General features: G+C 54.0%; 1 protein-coding gene across 1 annotated transcript in view; it reads right to left on the reverse strand.

Moving 5' to 3' along the window:
• The window catches only part of CSMD1 (CUB and Sushi multiple domains 1), a 1,728,861-nt gene that overhangs the window by 659,846 nt on the left and 1,047,858 nt on the right, over window positions 1-21,157 (reverse strand). Inside the window, exon 6 of the mRNA XM_066382147.1 lies at window positions 1,024-1,136. Within this exon, the coding sequence (XP_066238244.1) occupies window positions 1,024-1,136 (113 nt within the window). The remainder of the gene's footprint in view (window positions 1-1,023; window positions 1,137-21,157) is intronic.

Consider the following 21,157-nt stretch of genomic DNA (forward strand, 5'->3'; position numbering starts at 1 on the left):
AGAGACTGAATACTTTCCATGACATTGATAAAGATGATTGATTTCTTAATATATAAGAAATCATACAATGCTATCCAGGTATAAACATGAGAGATTAGATACAAAGGGAATGTTTCAGAATCAATCTCACCTAGAAGTGACTACAGAGTCTCCGTCAGCATTTTTGTTTTGAGTTTCATTTATATGTAAATCACTAAATCAGGTAACTGGATTTATGTGGTGTGAATATATATTTTAGAACTAAAAGGGACATGTTGATATACATGCATTTTCATGCAACCTATATGTTATACGAGGGTGTATGGACAGAGAAAATAACCAGATCACTGGGCTGTTTACCAGTTAGCTCTATAAAATTAATGCCAGTGGATACTGATTGATGAAAACTTAGCAATAATTCCAGTGAAACAAGAAGCATCTACCACAAACAATACCACAGGTAATAAAGCTTTCTTCATAAGTTGCTTGTCATTACACATTGACCTAACGTGAACTGTTCTTAAAAAGACAGAAGGTATTGCCCTGGCCAGTTGGCTCAGTGGTAGAGCATCGGCCTGGCGTGCAGGAGTCCCAGGTTCAATTCCTGGCCAGGGCACACAGGAGAAGCACCCATCTGCTTCTCCACCCTTCCCCCTCTCCTTCCTCTCTGTCTCTCTCTTCCCATCCCGCAGCCGAGGCTCCATTGGAGCAAAGTTGGCCCCGGGCACTGGGGATGGCTCCATGGCCTCTGCCTCAGGCGCTAGAATGGCTCTGGTTGCAACAGAGCGACGCCCCAGAGGGGCAGAGCATCGCCCCCTGGTGGGCATGCCGGGTGGATCCCGGTCAGGCGCATGCGGGATTTTCCAACTTCAGAAAAATACAAAAAAAAAAAAAAAAAGAGAGAGAGAGACAGAAGGTATTTTCAAGCTTCTGTCTCTTGTTTCATCTTTAGCAAGAGAATCGTAACATTTCGGGGGTGGGAAGCACCACATACTTTCCGCTATTTGGGGTTTTCTTTTTTTCTTAAAGATGGAGCATCCTTACCTTGAAACTGAGCATTAAACCCTTTGCGCCGATGGTTACTGTCTGACGTGAAGTGGAGTCGTAACCAGTTCTTGCTGCTGATCACAGGCGAGGGCAGGTTCATGCCGGTCAGCCTGGAAAATAGAAGGAAGGAAAAGAAAAAACCCTGGTCAACAAACCAACAGAGCAAAGCCCCACATCAAAGCTGCTTCTAAAATCAGCTGCGCCGACTTTGAGATGCTTAAAACGGAGTTACTTATCAGCTGCACTTCAACCTTAGGATGAGATTCCGGTGATTTTATCTTCACCCCCCCATACGAATGCTAAAGCCTATTCTTGATGGAATGTAAGCTTTCACAAATCCTTGACATTTTGATTGTCTTATTAATAATACACAAAATGAGAAAATAGCCTTTTCCTTTCTTATTGTCCTCTCATCAGAAGCTCAGTCATAATGAATTCTGGAAGGCGAAGAAATAAGATGAAGTTCTGCCTCTCACTACGTGGGCCCTCAGCAGCCCAGTGTCACGGGAAGTGGACTCAAACGAACAGTTTCCGCACTTGCAGAAGGGATGTGGGCACCATTCACGGCACAGGGCTCTCCCACCGCCATGAAGGGGGGTGTGGGGGGTGTTCATAAGGGGCGGCGAGGATGGGCAGAGACCCGAAATGGACACTCAGTCGTGTTCGAGTCAAAGAGTCTCTTAAACACAGTGGAGTCTCCCACACATCCAATATGATTCAGCTCTGGTCAAGGTGTTGAAAAAAATCAGTTGGCTCTACAAGGTGTAGTCTAGTGGTCAGAAAACAACAACAACCCCCCCAGGAGGGCACGTCACCCCTTGTGGCAAAAGGCCCCTTGGAAGGTGTTACAGATCTTGAGATGGAAAGATTATCCTGGCTTCCCAAGTGGCCCGATGTGCCGTATTTTTTGCTCCATAAGACGTACTTTTTTCCCCCAAAGTGGAGGGGCAAATGCCCGTGCGTCTTACGGAGTGAATGTTCATTTCTTTTCAGCTGCTGCGGGTTCCCGGACAACTAGAAGAGTATTTTAACTTTAAAGTCTCCTCTCATTTGTTAATTACAGTGCTCATGGTTGTTAATGCTGCTGTAAGTTGACATTGTTGAAATATTATTGTGGTATATTTTATTAAATATTTTAACACACCATTTGGTTCAGAATTTTTTTTTTTTCTTATTTTCCTCCTGAAAACCCTAGGTGCATCTGATGGAGCAAAAAATACGATAATCGAAAAAATCCTTAAAAGCAGAAGAAGGAGGCGGGGGTGGAGAGGCAGGTGTGTGGAGAGGCGGGGGGGTGGAGAGGCGGGTGTGTGGAGAGGCGGGGGTGTGGAGAGGCGGGGGGGTGGAGAGGGGGAGGTGGAGAGGGGGAGGTGGAGAGGGGGAGGTGGAGAGGCGGGGGTGGAGAGGGGGAGGTGGAGAGAGGCAGGGGGGGTGGAGAGGCGAGGGTGGAGAGGGGGAGGGGGAGAGGGGGAGGGGGAGAGGGGGGGTGGAGAGGCGGGGGTGGAGAGGGGGAGGTGGAGAGGCGGGGGGGGGGGTGGAGAGGGGGAGGTGGAGAGGCAGGGGGGGTGGAGAGGCAGGGGTGGAGAGGGGGAGGTGGAGAGGCAGGGGTGGAGAGGGGGAGGTGGAGAGGCGGAGGTGGAGAGGGGGAGGTGGAGAGGGGGGTGTGGTGGAGAGGCGGGGGGGGGGGTGTGGTGGAGAGGCGGGGTGTGGTGGAGAGGCGGGGGGAGGCGGAGAGGCGGGGGGAGGCGGAGAGGCGGGGGGAGGCGGAGAGGCGGGGGGAGGCGGAGAGGCGGGGGGGGGGAGGCGGAGGGGAGGAGGCGGAGAGGCGCGGGGGCGGAGAGGCGCGGGGGCGGAGAGGGGGAGGTGGAGAGGCGGGGGGGGGGGGGTGTGGAGAGGCGGGGGGGGGGGTGTGGAGAGGCGGAGGACACAGGAACCCAGGAAGCAGGTCAGTGAGGGGTAGGAGAAGGGCTCTCCACGGGGTGGCCGACCTCGGCAAAGGAGGAAGGGGCCGAGAGCACAGGTGCCCCCAGAGGCCGGGCAAGGCAACCACGTGCCTTCTCTCTCGGGTCTCCGGAGAGAAACAGCCCTGCCCACGGGACTGGACTCCACCAGATCCCGTGTCGGGTCTATGACCCGGAGAACCCTGGGTGATGCGCTTGTGTCGGCTTACACGCCAGCCGGTCTGGGTTCGTTGGCTGTGGCAGCCATGGGAGATGATACAACCTTCTAATCTACACATCGTGCTTTTCGTCCTAGAACAGTCCGGGCGGAGAGGGCCTTCTAGCTCGTGCCGCCATCCTGTTCCTGGGAACCGTCTCAGAGAACCCACCCCGTGGGGACCCCCCCCCCCACCACCACCAGCGGTGCTCGAATGCTTGTCGTCGGCGGAGTGAGGCCTCCGAGAAGTCCTCCGTGCTCTCAGCTCCACGTCCTCTGCCTGTGGCTTTCTAAGACAGCTGATAAATGAGGCAGATCGTGGGGTGGCCGTGGAGGACAGACATGACCGCCGCCTCAGACACCACGCAGAAGGCTGTGAAAGAGAAACGAGGAGGCAGGGGACCAACAGCAGCCACTCGGTCATAGCGCATTGACTTCTGTTTTAATCCTACACGTAAGGAAACAAGGACAAGGACCGGGTGGGGTTAGGTGGGTCGAAGGCATTTGGGCAGACATCAAAGGGGGGTGGAGAGGAACAAGAACAGCTCAAGGAAATTGGCCGGGATGGGGTCTTCCTGAGGGATGATCGGACACGGTTCATTTCCCGAGCCTCTCAAACTAGGTCAGGAAACCCATCACGCCGGACAGTGAGACTACTGAGCCGTCCCTGTAGATTCGACCAAAGGAACTGGTACTTCTCTCTCTGTCTTTCTTTCTTTTTTCAAGTATGGCAAATTAAGCTAGGTAATTCATTGGCAAATACATTTCCTTTGAAGGATTCAACAAGGTTTGGCTTCTGCCAGCCGTCAGAAATGGATGTAGGACTCCTGGGGGACTCCAGTTAAGACGACCTTCTTGGAGGCGAAACAGAACAGGCCAGCCTGCTCCACTTTCTCCGAATAGTTGTGCCATACATTTTAGGGTTCTATTTATACTGTGATCACAACGTCCTCCTTCACGTCAGCTCACTCAGCCTCCCTCTTCTCCCGTGAAATATCGGGCGTGGGGGAGCGTGTTGTTCTGAAACATCGGAGCTCATCCACTCGACTTACGTAAGTGGAAGAACACAGAGCTCAAGAGTCGAGGTGACTTTCCAGAAAGCATTTGGAGATGCTGACGTCTTTTGAGAGACCCGGGCGTGTGAGGGCTGTTTTTTGACGTGAAGCCAGGTTTCTTCTGTCTTTTAGAGAAATCGCCGTATACAGCTGGGTCTGTCTGTTCCTCGTAGTTAACCCTCTTTACTAGGATAACGGAGAGGCCGGGAAGCATTAATACCATCAACACAGACTCGCAATCACCCAGCCTCCCCCAGGAGATGGAAGAATTTTATAAATCCTATGATGGCTTGTCAGCTTGGGGGAGAAAGTCACCTATAAAGTGGTGTTATTTTCTCCTCTTCCTGGGCTCTGGTGGACCGGTAATCAGTGTGACTCAGAGTGGTGCTTCACTGAGATCTCTGTGACGTCAAAATTAAAATGGAATGCTCTGGTCACACAAAGTGTTGCCAAGACATCCTCTTTCTAACTGGCTGTCACTCATCTTCCCTGTGAAATCCACTGTCTTGCGGACATACATAGGGTTTCTAGCAGTGTTACTCTAAGCCCTGTTTTGGACATTAAAAAAAGCAACATGGAAGGGAAAGGTAGTAGTTTTCCCGGGGAAGACCGTGAAAAGCAATAAAGTGTGTTTGTGTATATGTGTACACACAAATATACACATGCAAACACATACACGTGTGTATAGGTACACATACAACACTTACATATTTATATATAAATATGTCCAGAAATGTATTCTAAAAGTTTTACCCAGGTGTATTCTCTGGGGAAAACAAGCAAACAGACAAAGACACATCCCCAGCCTATTGAGAAGCCAGCCATGGAAGACACCTGTTAGCTCTTCCTTTCGCTACAATGAACACTTTCCGTGAGACTTCCCTTCCCGTGGCACGGCACTCGTGATTAGCTCTCTTTAAGGTCTTCTCTCTCCTGCACATTTTTCTCTCTGTGTCTCTTTCTTCCCTTAGGCACTTGGGAGGACTCTAGCGTTAGCAGACAGACTCCAACAGCTCTCCCTTCCCCCCTCGGTGACTCTGTCCACTCCCCGACGAGCGGACACCATGGCTGCCCTGCACGTGCCCTGACGGAGTGTGCTTCTGCAGTAACAAGTCCTGGTCTCCTGAGCCCTCCTTCTCCCCTCCGGCATGGCTCACGGTTCCGTCTTCCAGCCTTCCCCAGTGGGGACCCTCAGATGTGCATAACTCCATCCAGTCGAACACCTGGGGTCGAACACAGCCACGTACCCGTGACCGAGTGTTCCTCCAGGAATTCCTGGTCCCCCTTAGACCTCAGACGGAGCGCCCCTTTCCCGGGGAAGCCTGACTGGATGGAGCAGGTGAGATCACTCCTCCTGGGACACCCTATCTGGTCCCTCTCCCACGGACACTCCACAGAAGGGATGACCGGATGATTAGCGAACGGTCTGTCACTCCTTGTCCCCTCTGTCTCTCTCACACTTTGCAATGTCCTGGGCATGGAGCACCTGTAAGCCGTGTATGCAGCAGGTGAACAGACAGAAGAGGTGACTCTGACATCGCCTGCCCGGGTCCCCTGTCACAGAGTTGACATTGCTCTGAAACCTGCCTTCCGCGGGAAGAACTGTATTCCTTTAGAGCACCGGAGCCGAGCGGAGCAGGGGGTAGGGAGCTGGTGGTCACACACGATGGTGCTTCACACCTGATCGGGACCAGCACCTCTGCACACGCCCAGGCGCACCCTGGGGGGCGGGGCTGCACACACAGATCACCGTTTGGGCTCCCTAAAGTCTCCCACCCCAGCAGTCCGGACTGGAAATCCAGGTTCTCCTCATTTCAATAACACTGAGCAAACCCAGGGAGCCCCAAGCGCACCTGCCCCAGGGCCCCCTCAGGACACCCCCTTCGGCGGGGTGGTTAGGCTCTTTGCAGACGCTCAGCCCAGGGACACCACTGTGTCCCACAGGCTTCTAGAGGCAGGTGATCCGGCTGCACAAAGAGGAAGGACAGCAGCCGGCTCCAGGGCAGGGCCGGGGGTGAGGGCCACCCTGAGCTCATGGCCGCCTCCTCAGCTTGGGGTTTGCACAAGTGTCTGTTCAGACGCTAAGCTCTGGGCACTGGGCCTGCAACGCCGACATCTCCTTCTCCTTCCTTCTGACCAAGCACGCCACCAAGGGGCCCGCCAGCCCTCTCCCTCTCCTCACGGTCCGTCAGTTTCCTGCCCCTCTCCACTCGAGTCCACAGTGCACGGCCACGCTGACACAACCCATCTGGACATGGCCGTCATGGCGGTCAGCGAGCCGAGGGGCCCGCCAGCCCTCTCCCTCTCCTCACGGTCCGTTAGCTCCCTGCCCCTCTCCACTCGAGTCCACCGTGCACGGCCACGCCGACACAGCCCATCTGGACACGGCCGTCACGGCGGTCAGCGAGCCGAGGGGTCCACGACCTCTCAGAGAAGACCAGCCTCAGAGTAAGACCCTGGGGGGTCAGCGTCACCGAACACGACCTTCAGGGCGCTGTCAGTGCCCACGAGGGGGGCTGTCCACTGCTCCTGGGGGACCGTCCAGGAGGGGCGAGCTCTGCGCTGTGACGTGTCAGCCGAGCGAGGGCGGGGAGAGCCAGGGACAGCAGGGCTGAACCAGAGTCGGACACGTGGTGAAGGCCACGCGGACGCCTCCCCTTTCTAAACGCAGGCCAGTCGCTCCCGGCTCCCCGAGGAAGAGGCCAGCGGTCTCAGCACGGGGCTGACGACACGGTGTGCCGTGCTGCACCTGGAACGTCCCTGCCTTCTCTCTCCGGGGCCCGTTCCGGGTCCTGTGTCCCGTCCCCACCGCACGGCGCTGCTCCCTCAGGCCCCGTCCACATTCACACGTCTCGGCGGCCACCACGGCCCCACCAGAGACCCTGTGACTGGTTTTGCCTGTTTAAATCCTTCCAACGTTCAGAGCTTTTGCAAGAGATGCACCCTCGAAAAATCTTACTCGTACGATTTCAGGAGAATGAAGCACCTTGGCCTCGTGACCCTTCCCCCGCCCCCTGCTCCACATCGCTCCACGGGTACGATGAGTCCCCCTCGTGCTCCTGGTGGTCGTGGACACATCTGCTCCCTGACCGAGCTGGGAGCCCTCTCCCCTCGTACCCACCCCCCCACCCCCAGACCCTGCTGTGACGGGCCTACACGGAGGTCTCAATACACTTGCTTCACCTGGCTTCTCCACTTTTATTTTTTGTCCGCCGCGTAGTCTACGAACACGTCAGTGAGCCCTCAGAACGGAAAAGACGGCCACGGTGAAGAGAAGGCCGTTCTGTCTCGGAGAGCCACTTCCCACCGGGGGCTGACACGGGCCCAGCGTGAGCACCACGTGGGGCAGGCCTGCTGCCCCTGGAGCCTGCACGGGGCTGCTGTGAACGCGGCCCCCCACCCCGAGGCCGTGCCGGGGACTGAGCAGGCAGAGGGCAGGGGGACCATTGGAGATGAGCAGAGCGAGCCCAGTGCCCCTCCCCAGGAGAAGGATTTGAGAGCAGGTCACCCACACGCCCAGGACCATAGCCAATCAGGCTTTGGCATTCACTCGAAGGTCAAGCGGAGAGGGGCACTTGGGAGAGGCTGTGACAGATCCTTTCCCCCGGAGCGCGAGGACTAAATGTCAGGGAGCCGCTCGGAACAAAGCCCAGGCGCTGGCTCAGACGGACAAGTAATTGGATCAGACAGCCCAGAGACAGCGCCTGACAGCGCTTCTCAGCGGGAAGTCCTCTGGGCCTCTCCTCCGGGCCTCTCGTCCATCCAAGAGGAACGGGGCCAGTGAGAGCGTGGCTTCCGCCGGCTTTTCCGTCCCTGGCTGGCAGGCTCCGCGCTGTCCTCTCAGTGTGGGAGGACTTGTGTCCCACGGGCCCGCGAGGTCACGTCCAGTGGTGGGATTCCAGTAATTTAACCACTGGCTCTCTGCCCTAATGACCGTTGTCAGTATATAAAAACAACAACAACGGTATATACCGAAAGGTAGTTTACTATTTCATGCATTTAATACTTAAATAAAAAAAATAAAATAGGTACACAGAACTAGATGATGTGAGAAGAAAGAGTTTTAAAATATGAATGAAAAAATATTAAACAACACCTGACAGAAAACGATACAAGTTGTCACCCCCTGGTTGTTTGTCTCTTTCTCTTTACATTCTATGTTTGTTTACTAGAGTAACAGACACGAGGGGATAAAATGTAGTGTATCATCAAAGGGGTCATGAGTTTTATGAAGTGAATAAATAAACATTACCAGCAGATTTCAGTCAAATATGTTTCACCCGTGGACGGCATGAACATCACTACGGGCGCTTAGAACACGCTGTTGGGCAGGTGAACATTAAAAAAGAGTCAGGAATGTCAACGTGTGATTTCCACTTGGGGCAGCGGCCCAGGCGCCCACCTTAGAGAGAACCCTGGTGACAAGCACCGTGTTAACAACTGATTTGCCGAAATCAACAAAAAATTAAATATCAGTTTTGCTGAACCAGCACAAACTGGATGAATCTCGCCGCTGGACAGCCGGTATTAGAAATCCTGGTTGCAACACACTAGTTCTGCATCCGAGCCAGTGACTTTGGAAAACGTAACATCCAGCGTGTCTCTCATGCCCAGTGCCCTGTGGCGTCCCCATAGGCTGTTTGAGGACCCTCTGCGGAGCCAGGCCTCGGGATTTGCAGACAGGAAATAGCGTTCTCTAATTCCCCTTGCACCTGGACGTCCAAAATCAGCTAATAGCTGGCGCTGGGCATGAGTATTAATAGTGCTCTCTGGTCATTAACAATACAAGCAGATTTCTATAATAAACGCCCCCACTGAATACTCCAACACCGACGATAAAGCAAGTAAAGACATGACCTTGGGCGTCTGGCTCCCTGATGCTCCTCTCGCTGATGCTATTTTTAGAAACACATTCTCTAAGGCATGGTGGACAGTGTTTCCCCCTGGGCCTTCGGGTGAGGTCAGTCTCATCCCAGCCCAATTCAAGAGTCTGAAATGACTCAATTTTTTTTTTTAAGCAAACTTCTTACATCAGTGGTTTTCCAAATTTTTACATTTGGGGACCGGTGATAATACAAGAGTCATTTCAGGGACCGCTAAGGCAGAAATCACTCTGACCGTACGAGAATTGGACTGATTATCGGGTCTGTAACCTTCATACCACATCAGGGCAGTAACTCTTTCTCGGGCTGGCTCGGGATTTCTGGTGCCCGGTCTGCAGACCAGCGGGGGATCAACGCTGTCTTCCACCAGACGCAGCTGGGCAGACGCTCCCACACCTGCTGTCCGTCCCATCCCGGGAGGGGGGAGCCTTTCCAATGCCACCCTGCAGGGGCCAGAGTGCACTCTGACCCCGAGACCGCTGTGCAGCTGCCGCACACCCCAATAAATGTCACGCGAGCACACGCGTCCCTCGGGGCTGGTCTGTGGAGTGACCTGTGTCACACGTGCATCAGGGAAGGCCGTCCGTCCACACACGGGGCTGAGGGCCGAGACCCAGGAGCGGTTGGTCACTCTCACGGAAGCCACCCAGCTCCTTCTGCCTCGCATGCATGTCCCTGGGCCCCGGCCGTCACCACAGACACTGACGTGGGTGTCAGTGATGGTGGCCAGACCCGGCCGTCACCACAGACGCTGACAGGGGTGTCAGTGATGGTGGTCAGACCCGGCCATCACCACAGACTACCTGGCTGTCACTACAGACGCTGACGTGGGTGTCAGTGATGGTGTCCAGACCCGGCCATCACCACAGACGCTGATGTGGGTGTCAGTGATGGTGGTCAGACCCGGCCGTCACCACAGACTACCCGGCCATCACCACAGACTACCTGGCTGTCACTACAGACGCTGACGTGGGTGTCAGTGATGGTGTCCAGACCCGGCCATCACCACAGACGCTGATGTGGGTGTCAGTGATGGTGTCCAGACCCGGCCGTCACCACAGACTACCTGGCTGTCACCATAGACGCTGACGTGGGTGTCAGTGATGGTGTCCAGACCCGGCCGTCACCACAGACTACCCGGCCGTCACCACAGACGCTGACGTGGGTGTCAGTGATGGTGCTCAGACCCGGCCGTCACCACAGACTACCCGGCCGTCACCACAGACGCTGACGTGGGTGTCAGTGATGGTGCTCAGACCCGGCCGTCACCACAGACTACCTGGCTGTCACCACAGACACTGACGTGGGTGTCAGTGATGGTGGTCAGATCCGGGTCACCTTCTGTCTTGCTTACACTTTCTGAACCTAAAGAGGTTGTGATTTTGTGCTGATACCTGCTGTATATGTATGTATATATATATATGTGTGTACATACACACATACACATATACACACATGCACACACACACACCTACACACATACAAGTACACATACAAGTGCAAACACATGTGCACACACACACATAATATATATATTACGTGAAAAAGTCTCCCCTTCCCCATTTTACACTGAGGAGGAGCATATCACCTCGTTGATTTCTCACTGAATTCCCAGACGGGTTGGTTGCTCGTGTGTCCCAACGCCGGGCAACGCGCCAGGAACGCACAGCTGCAGAAGGCTCTGCCCCTGACTTCACGCACTTCACGGTCAGTCTAATCGAGGGGTGTTATGGGCTGACCTGGGTGAAAGCTCAGGTCCCCACGTTGAAGTTCTGAACATGGGCACCTCTCAGAATGCTGCTGCAGTTGGTGACCAAACCCTTGCGGAGGTAATTAAAGAAAAAATAAGGTCTTATGAGTGGACTTTCATCCTTTCATCCAAGATGATCACGCCCTTACAGGAAGAGGACACGAGGACTCGGGCAGACACGGAGGGGCGGCCGGGTGAGAACGTGGGGAGAGCACGGTCACCTCCTAGCCGAGGGGTGGGGCCTAGAACACGTGCTGCCCGCACTGTCCTTACACAGAGCCATTCGTCCTAACACTGCGACCGCAGACTTGCAGTCTCCAGAGCCCTGACACCAGCTCTCTGCTGCGCAAGCCCCTTGGTCCACAGCCTTGGGGTGGCATCCCCCGCGCAGCAAGTGGGTGTCACCTGAACAAACTGCTAACCGAGCTGCTCAGCTCAAGGGCTCAGGAGGTGGCATCTCATCAGACCGCAGGGTCACAGCAGCAGGGACGACTTCCTGCAGACAGCGATGCATAAACACCCCGGATGGGGGGCTCGTAAGAAGACCGTGAGAAGCAATAGGAACTAAGGGGACAGACACTGAGGGCAAGTCAAGGGTGAGTGTCCTCAGGGGTGAGGGAGAAGGCGTGAGCAGCAAGGTAGGGTCACTGATGGCCCAGAGGTCAAAGGACATGGGACTCTTCAAGAAGAACAGTGGGCAGCTTCCAGAACCACAGAGTGACCAGGGGTGACCAGGCAGAGACGCGTGCTGGGGCTCTCTGGCCAAGTGAAAATCAAAGGTTGAAGAGGACGTTGTTTTCAATCACGCTCAGGGAACCACATGGCGGCAGCTCCTATTAACCGGGACGGGAGGGGTGAGGGAGTCCACCATAACCGGGACGGGGGGGATCCACCATAACTGGGATGGGGGGGGGTCCACCATAACCGGGATGGGGGGGTCCACCATAACTGGGATGGGGGGGGGGCCACCATAACCGGGACGGGGGGGATCCACCATAACTGGGATGGGGGGGATCCACCATAACCGGGATAGGGGGGTCCACCATAACCGGGACGGGGGGGGTCCACCATAACCGGGACGGGGGGTCCACCATAACCGGGACTGGGGGGGTCCACCATAACCAGGACGGGGGGGTCCACCATAACCGGGACGGGGGGTCCACCATAACCGGGACGGGGGGGGGGTCCACCATAACCGGGACAGGGGGGGGGTCCACCACATCAGACTGTAAGGGAAGCGCTCAGAACACGCTGTGTCTGAATTATTCTTCCTTGACTATATGCTGTGTTTAGGAAGCACAGTCCCAACTGAGTCTTTCCGAAGGTTTCCAGTTGGGACATAGAACCGCACAACAGCACGAGAAAAAGTGTGTGGAGTCCCGATGACTCAGAGCAGGGACGACCTGCGACCAAGCTCCCAGGAGACTGAGTGGGCCAGAACCAGCCACACCGATTCCCCTTGTTCCACCGGTCAAATCTGTAAGGGTGATCTGCCCTCCTCCGGCCATTCTAGCAAAGACACGACCTTTCCTTACTAGTATGTAAACCAAGTCAGCATGTCACATGGTACGGTGCACACTCAGAAATAGTGAGGCTTGCCCATGACTTCACTTAATAACGTGTTCTCTTGAATGCTAGTCTAAGAAAGAAAACTCACATAGGCTTTAAATAAGATACATGTTAGAGATAAGTGTTTTTTTAAAGACAACCTGCTTTGCTAGTGTTCTGTTGGCAGGGTTTAGTCATTTGAGTGCATGTCCTTTTATTTATGTATTTTAAAAACTTTATTATTTTGGCCTGGCTGGTTGGCTCAGTGGTAGAGTGTCGACCTGGTGTGTGAAAGTCCTTGGTTCGATTCCCGGTCAGGGCACACAGGAGAAGTCACCATCTGCTTTTTCCCACCTTACTTTTTTCTCCCTCTTTCCGTTCTCTTCGCCTCCTGCAGCCATGGCTCAGTTGAATTGAGAGCATCGGCCCTGGGCACTGAGGATGGCTCCCTGGAGCCTTTGCCTCAGGTGCTAAAAATAGCTCAGTTGTGAGAATGGCCCCAGATAGGCAGAGCATTGGCCCCAGATAGGTGTTGCCAGGTGGATCCCGGTTGGGTGCATGCACAAATCTATCTCTCCTCCTTTCACTTAAAAAAATTATTATTTTACATACATTTCATTTTTTCCATACTTATGGAGACATAATCACAATAAAATGTATATTTCAGGTGTGCATAGTGATGATCTCACACAGGCATACACTGTGAAATGATTATAGCAACCATGCTAATTAACACGTCCATCACTCAGTCACCTTTCTCTGTGTGTGTGTGTCAAAATAAAGTGGTACTAAATTGAATAAAAATAGTCATGAAATATTATATTTAAGAACCTTCACTAGCACAAAGGAGAGAGATCTGGCTCACAGGGACACCCTGGACTGATTTTTTATACAAATCAACGAGCAAGTAGTAGATAAGCAAAAAGTAAGAAAAATAAATAATAATGATAATAGATAGGACATCTAATAGTCTAAATGTTTCCCCATAGAGACATGTGTAGGTAGATATAATACGGCGTTCCTACGTATGTACCATGTGCAAACCTACTTTTTCCTTCTTAGGAGGGCATTATTACCCTTTCTAAGTGAATACACCTAACTTGAGCATTTTCTGTTCTGTCGTATTGAGTGAGTCTGCCATTACTGAAGGAACCAGAGCCCAGGGGGCCACCTGATAGTGTTTCTGATACCTTGATACTTTGTATAATGACTCCCATGACAACCAGTCCATTTTGAAACATGTGAGTTCCTTCGGATCACTTCCTGGCAGTCCAAGTGAGGGGTCAGGAGGGAGGCACTCCTCCCACAGTCTCTGCCTGTGGCAAAACAGCCCTTGAAACAATACGCTTTGGGAAACAGCCTCTCAGAGCCCCATCAGAAGGCAGGCAGTGACCCGTCACTGGGATCAGCCACCTCCCTCCTTCTCCGTGACCTCTGAGCACACAGGGCCTCGGCGTGTGTCCTGGCATGGTTATTTCTGCACTCTCTCTCCCGTCATATTGCTGCCGCTGCCTGCTGCCTGAGGCCACGAGTACGTGCCATCGCATGGCTCCCCTCTGCTACGCTCCCCTACGCAATGTGTCTGCAGGTCGCTTCTCGTCCCCGAGACAGAGAAAATGCTAGAAGGTGTGAGGAGGCTCCTACCAGCCCTCAGAGAGAGCCTGGTAAGAAAACCGTTTTGAATTTTTTGGTTTTTCCTGCCATTCCTGACTGACCACTGACTGTCCATCCCAGGCCCTGGGGGATCAATAGTCCATAGAACGGTAACTTATGTTCCTGTCACCGTGACACCTGCCCTTTCCTGTCCCCCTGCCCCCGCCAAGCCCACCCTTAATCACATGTTTGTATTCTTCCCACCATTACATACTGAGCAGCTTATCTTAAAAAAAAAACAGAAAAGACAAATTGTTATAACTCACTTTTTTTTTTTTTTTTTTTCATTTTAGTCTCAAAAAATATTTTCTAGAACGACGTTCATCAGTTGCCCATTGCCTGGTGAGTTTGTTTTCTGTGAGGCTGGGAGGTGGACAGAGACCTCCTTGTCTTTGTTCGTACACCGTGGCAGTCGACGTGTTCCGTGTGTATCTCTGCGGACCCTGGAACACGAGCATGTATCGTTTCCAGGGCCTAGGAATACTGTATCCACACTGTGTAATAATAATAATAACTATAATTCCCGGCCAGGGCACATAGGAGAAGCGCCCATTTGCTTCTCCACCCCTCCGCCGCGCTTTCCTCTCTGTCTCTCTCTTCCCCTCCCGCAGCCAAGGCTCCATTGGAGCAAAGATGGCCCGGGCGCTGGGCATGGCTCTGTGGCCTCTGCCTCAGGCGCTAGAGTGGCTCTGGTCGCAATATGGCGACGCCCAGGATGGGCAGAGCATCGCCCCCTGGGGGGCAGAGCACAGCCCCTGGTGGGCGTGCCGGGTGGATCCCGGTCGGGCGCATGCGGGAGTCTGTCTGACTGTCTCGCCCTGTTTCCAGCTTCAGAAAAAAGAAAAAAAAAAAACAAAAAAAAAACAAAAAAAAACAAAAAAAAAAAAAAAATAATAATAATAACTATAACACCTCTCATTGTGACCTGGTGCATTTTGAAAGGGAGAAAGTGCCTCAGTCTGCTTCCTGGGGGTTCGAAACCCCCTGGGGCCCCCTGAGCAGCCGCAGTCTCTGAGTCCAGTCCGGGCTGCCCTCTGCGTGTGCGGCCCGGCGCCTGACTGCAAAATCGCCTCCTTCGTCCACGAACGCTCGTGTGGCCTGCAGACAAAGACCATGTTTGCATCCAGGCGGTGTGGCTCCGGACGCGGCCCAGGCACCTGGAGAGCAGCGTCACCATGCCCAGGCACGAAGGAGCCCTTATTGTCCCCGTGGCTGAGGACCCAGACAAGCAGCGCTGGGTCGACTCACACACTTTCCAGAAAGCCGCAGATCTGAGATTTCACACCTCGGCTCGTGGGGCTGACAGGACAGCACCACCCCCCCGGGGCAGACGAACAGCGCCACCCCCCCCCCCCGGGGCAGACGGACAGCCCCCGCCCCCCCCCCCCCGGGGCAGATGGTCAGCACCACCCCCTGGGGCAGACGGACAGCCCCCCCCCCCGGGGCAGACGGTCAGCGCCGCCCCCCCCTGGGGCAGATGGTCAGCGCCGCCCCCCCCCCCCGGGGCAGACGGACAGCGCCACCCCCTGGGGCAGACGGTCAGCACCACCCCCCGGGGCAGACAGACAGCCCCTGAGCCCCAGACAGCTGCAAGGGCAGGGACGGTCACAGTGTCCTGCCCCCCCCACCCCCAGAGAACTCAGCCTGGGAGGGTGGGAGGGGACGGGGCCCCAGCACACCTGGGCAAAGGCTGAACTGAACTGACTCTCTGCTTCCCGGGCTCAGAGGAAGCGGTTAACCCACGGCATCGGCCGTCTTTCCATTTCCAGCAATGCTTGGGGGCCCTGTCCCGCGAGGGGAAGGACTAACTCGCCAGGTCCCCGCGTGTCCTCTCCCCGTCCTTGTCCGCCCAGTTTTAAAGCCGCCACCACTCTGATCTGACCCAGATATCAAGAGGATAAAAATAACCAGAAGGCAACTCAACAAGCCGTGTAATCTCTCCTGGCATTCAGCAATTACAGCATTTATCCAATTCCAGGCTGGCGAGAACCCTCGGTTCCCGGGTCTCAAGTCCCGTCCCAGCATCCGCTGGCCCCTCCGCTCTCAGTCTGGGCGGTGGGGGGGGGGGGCATCGGGAGTCTGCGAGGGGAGCACCCTGTACTGGAAACACACACTTCCCACTCGGCCTCCCTCCTCGGAAAGGGGGAGAATGTAAAACACACATTCGTTCTTCACCCAATACCGACCGGCCCCTGAACAGCCACGCACGCCCCACGGCACACGGCACTCGGCACTGGACACAGGTGTGGGCTGGAAGCATCCTACAACTAGTCACCAAAGTGTGCGGTCAGTCTGAGCTTCCAATGTCCCATGCGACACTGGGCCGTAGAATGGGACTTGCCTTCTGTATGTATTTTTACTGAGGACAAGATAAGTCTGCTCTTAACACTTTGGTCAGTTTTATTACATTTTGATCTTATTAGTTACTTGCTAGGTGAGAGGAATAGCATCTTAACTGAGCTTCCAATCTCTAAAATAGATGATGATGATGATGATGATGATGATGAAGAGGAAGAAGACAGGAAATAATAGCTAACCCAGACTAAATATTATCCAAGTCCCAGCCCCAGTTACATGCTTTGTCACAACTTAATCACTAACTGTGTCCCATATGCCAATGATCCCTTTAATTTTACGCTTAACCACTGGGGGTGGGGGTCTGTGTAGATAGATGCATGGCTGCAAAGTCTGCATGGAACCCCTGAATGTTTTTATTCTGCAGGGGTTTCTCTACCCGGAACTATCTTTAACTCGAGGGCCTTGGCTGTTTTCCGAAAGTACAGATCAAGTCATGCCTCTCCTTGTCTAAAAATATCCACTGTCTGTCCTCTCTGAGACCTTGAGAATAAATTTACCCTCCTTTGAATGTCATCTAAGACCTCTCATCACCTGGCCTCACCTGGCCCTCCAACCTTATTACTCTGTTTCTTCCCCGTCGATACGTGGTGGAAATGTCACCTTCTGTCTACATTCTCGCAGATTCCCTCTGTCCAAATTGAATCTCTGCACATTCCCGGGAGCCTCGGAGTTTCAGGAGCAAGCTCCGTGCCTCGGGTTTTATAACACGGCCAGTTGTCTGGCTGTCTGTCCTCTCTACAGGAGGCAAAAGGTGACCTTGTGGGAGAAGAAGCCGCCTGTCCGCTGTCCATCACGGTATCTCCAGGGCGCTGGGTTTACTGCCTGGTCACGGGGCTCACAGGCCACGGGAAAGGTTGAATAAATAAATAGCTGATGGTGCACACACAGACGGGTGTGAATCCTTCCTTCCCCTCGCGAGCTAGTCAGTCTTCTGCTCTGAATCTATCTCAGATCCCCACTATTCGTACTGAGCCGTGGGACACATCGCTGGAGGGCACTGAGGAGAAAAACCAGTTTGATCAGCGCTACGGTGAAAGGAGGAACCCCTGATTTCTGGTTAGGTGAGCTAAGTGAGTTGAGAGGGTCTATGCGCTCTGTTCTAGTCGGAACAAGACAGGGAGGGGACGTGTGCACACCGGTGGTCAGTTATTCACACGAAACATAAGGGCAAAGAGGGGTTTTGGAAGGTCGACACAGAACATGACAAAAGTGACATCAAACATTGCAAAGCTTTCAGCGAAGGAAAACTCCGGAAAGACAACAGGGGTCCAGGTGGGGGACCCCCACTGAGGGCACCCTGCATGCTCTGTCCCCACAGCCTCCTAGCAGCCAGGGAAGAGAGAGGAGGGGTCCGGCACCTGAGTCCGGGTGCACACGGCCCAAACCAGCCACGCCGTGGGGGCAGAAATGCAAGCGTCCCGTCGACGGACATCATGAAAAGGAAATGAAAAATGTCCCCAACAGATCAAAACAGGAAAAGCAAGGAGAACCTTGACCAGGAAGGCATCTTCACAGGCTTCCTGATGCTGACGCACGTGTGAGGTCACAGGGGGGTCAGAAGGAGCCACAGGGGCCGGGAGGGGAGGGAGGGGGGGGAGGGTCGGGACCCGGAGGGACCCACCCAGTCCCACCGACGTGGGTTCTGATTCCTCAGCAATGAGCGTAAATGCGGGGTTGAAATGACAGGACGTGCCTTGTCCGTTGGTTTTATCTCCCTGCTCTGCTGAAAGTCTGCAAACCATCCTGAGCATGAGCGCCATCACGTGGCTGGTGGCTCGACCGGTAGTGACAGTAGCCCAGGCTCCTTGGACCTCCCCTGACCACTCACCCGCTCGGGGGGCTCAGCCAGTCCCCTGCATTCAACGTCCTCTCTACGCGGATGACGCAAACCTCAGCCGTCAGCGTGGGCCTCTTCCCCGGAGCTCCAGCCCAGATGCCCAAGGTCCTCCCTGGCGCTGAATTTGCTGTCCGTCTGGTAGCCATCTCAGAAACAGCCGTCTACTGAGTGTCAGGCCTTCCCACACAGGTGCGCCCTGTCCCGGGCTCTCTTCCCTTCCTTCCTCCCGCTCACAGGGCACACACTCTCTCCATCAGCACCTCCCACAGGGGCTGCCTGCAGAACAGACCCACCACTGACCGTGACTCAGCACCTCTGGTCTCCTCCGTGATGCTAACACTGTCCCCAACATAATACTGTCAGCACTGCCCCATGAGGGACCACTGCAAACACAAGTGACAGCAGTGGGTTCCGGCTGATGATCCGCAGACCGGTGCCGGCCAGCCGGAAATTTCACGCCAGTCTGCTAAACAGGGAACCCCCCTGGGGTTGTATGGTGATTATCACACAACATCAGGTTGGTTATCTATGGAGAGCATTCTACAACATCAAGCCGATTAACTAAAGAGATGATCACACAACCTCAGGTTGGTTAATGTGGTGATTATCACACAACCTCAAGTTGGTTATCTATGGAGGGCATTCTACAACATCAAGCCGATTAACTAAAGAGATGATCACACAACCTCAGGTTGGTTAATGTGGAGATGGTCACACAACCTCAAGTTGGTTATCTATGGAGGGCATTCTACAACGTCAAGGCGATTAACTAAAGAGATGATCACACAACCTCAGGTTGGTTAATATGGAGATTGTCACACAATATCAAGTTGGTTGACTACAAAGATCACCATACAAGATCAAGGCGGCTGACTCTTTCACAGACCAGCACGGAATTTCTAGCGGACCAGCCCCGGTGTATGAACCGGTGTGCAAAAACCACTGGCCTAGATCACATCTTTGAACAAAACTCTGATGAATGCCCGTCTCCCTGAGAGGAAAGCTAGACTCTAGAGCCCTGATGGTGAACCTTTTTATAAAAACCGCCCACTTCTGCAGCGCTGGACAACCTGCTCCCTACCGCCCACTAGTGGGTGTTTCATCTTTCATGGTGGGCGGTAGCAGAGCAACCAAACGGCGCCGCGATTGGCCCACCATGAAAGCTGGACCGCCCACTAGTGGGCGGGAGGGACCAGGTTGACCAGCACTGCAAAAGTGGGCGGTTTTTATAAAAAGGTTCGCCATCACGGGCCTAGAGGCATTCTGTAAAAACTGACACAGCCTCACTCCTGTCGTCTGCACTCACCCCTGGCCACTTTCTGCTCGCACACTCAGCTCTCAGGTCACACTGGTTTCTCGCCGTCACTGGAACACAGCCGGCCTCTGCAGTGTCCTCCACGTGGGGTCCCCAATATCCTCAAGGGTGGTTGGTTCCCTTACCACTTTAGGACATGGCTTAAGTCTCACTGAGACTAGAGGATCAATATCCTGTAATTGCCAACCTCTCTTTCTTCATTTTCTGCCAAAAAACCTATCACCCCCTGATTATAGATAGACGACAGATAAATGATAGCTATATGGATGATAAATGCATAGATATACACCTAGACATATGTTTACGTATTACTTATTTATGTATTTAAGTGAGAGGAGGGGAGACAAAGAGACAGACTCCCACATGCACCCTGACCTAGATCCACCCTGCAAGCCCCCTATGGGGCAATGCTCTGCCCATCTAGGGACGTTGATTGGCAACTCAGCTATTTGTAGTGGAGCTATGCTCAGCGCCTGGGGCCAACTCACTTGAACCAATCAAGCCACAGCTGCGGAGGGGGAGAGAGAGAGAGAGAGAGAGAGAGAGAGAGAGAAGCAAGAGGGGGAGGTGTAGAGAAGCAGATGGTCACTTCTCCTGTGTGCCCTGACTGGGAATCAAACCCAGGACTTCCACATGCCAGGCTGATGCTCTACCACTGAGCCAGGAGGCCAGGGCCTGTTACGTGTTATTTAATTTCACAGGAGCAGGGAGGTGGCCAGTCTGCCCTTGTGGAGGCTGACAAACCTTACTGTGTTTCTTCCTCTGACATATTCTGTCACATCCTACCTTAAGTTTCAGCAGGTTAACATACAAACAGGTATCTTTCTCAGGACCTCTTCTCTAACCAGGGCCCCAGATGCCAGCCCCAGCTGCCTGGAACCAGTGTGTAAGGAGGCAGGGGCAGAAAGAAAGGAACAAGACACCCAGCTGAGAGGTCCCATTCCATTCCCACTTCACGTCCAGGTGCCCCCCCACCTGCGCCTCTGGTCACCACCACCTTCTGCACAGACCTGCCAGGGCTGCTCCCTTCCTGAGCTGACAGGTGGGAGAGAGAGCACAGCCACCCTGTCTCCCCCTCCCTGTCCTGTGCCCCCCACAGCTCCCGGCCTGTGGGCTGCCCGCCTACCAGGCACACCCCTTCCTTTCCTCAGGACCCTTGAAAACTGGGTGGGATGTCACAGTGATGAGGTTTCACGGGCCCCGTTTTGTGTCCTACACACCTTTCTCCTGACTGCTGCCTACGCTGACGATTCCTCGTAGCGCCCACGGCAGAGGGCGCATGCGGACACGGGCGTCTGCAGGGAGAGTGGGGGAGGGTGAGAGCAGGATGCGTCTCAGAAGGTGCTGACTCTGGGAACACACCAGGCTCCTAAGCCTCTTGGTTTGTGGTGCTGTTTGGGGCCCACATAAGCCCAGGTGCCGGAATATTTGCGTGATCTCTTTCTTTACAATCAATGAGCATTCCTCACTTCCTCCAAATGTTCAAAGACTCTTTAAATCTGCTTTTCAGAAACAATAAAATATTGTACTACATTTTTTTTTGGTAATGTCTTTGAGCACAGATGACGATATACT

The sequence above is a fragment of the Saccopteryx leptura genome, chromosome 4 (genome assembly GCF_036850995.1).
Source record: "Saccopteryx leptura isolate mSacLep1 chromosome 4, mSacLep1_pri_phased_curated, whole genome shotgun sequence".
Classification (NCBI taxonomy): Eukaryota; Metazoa; Chordata; class Mammalia; order Chiroptera; family Emballonuridae; genus Saccopteryx; species Saccopteryx leptura.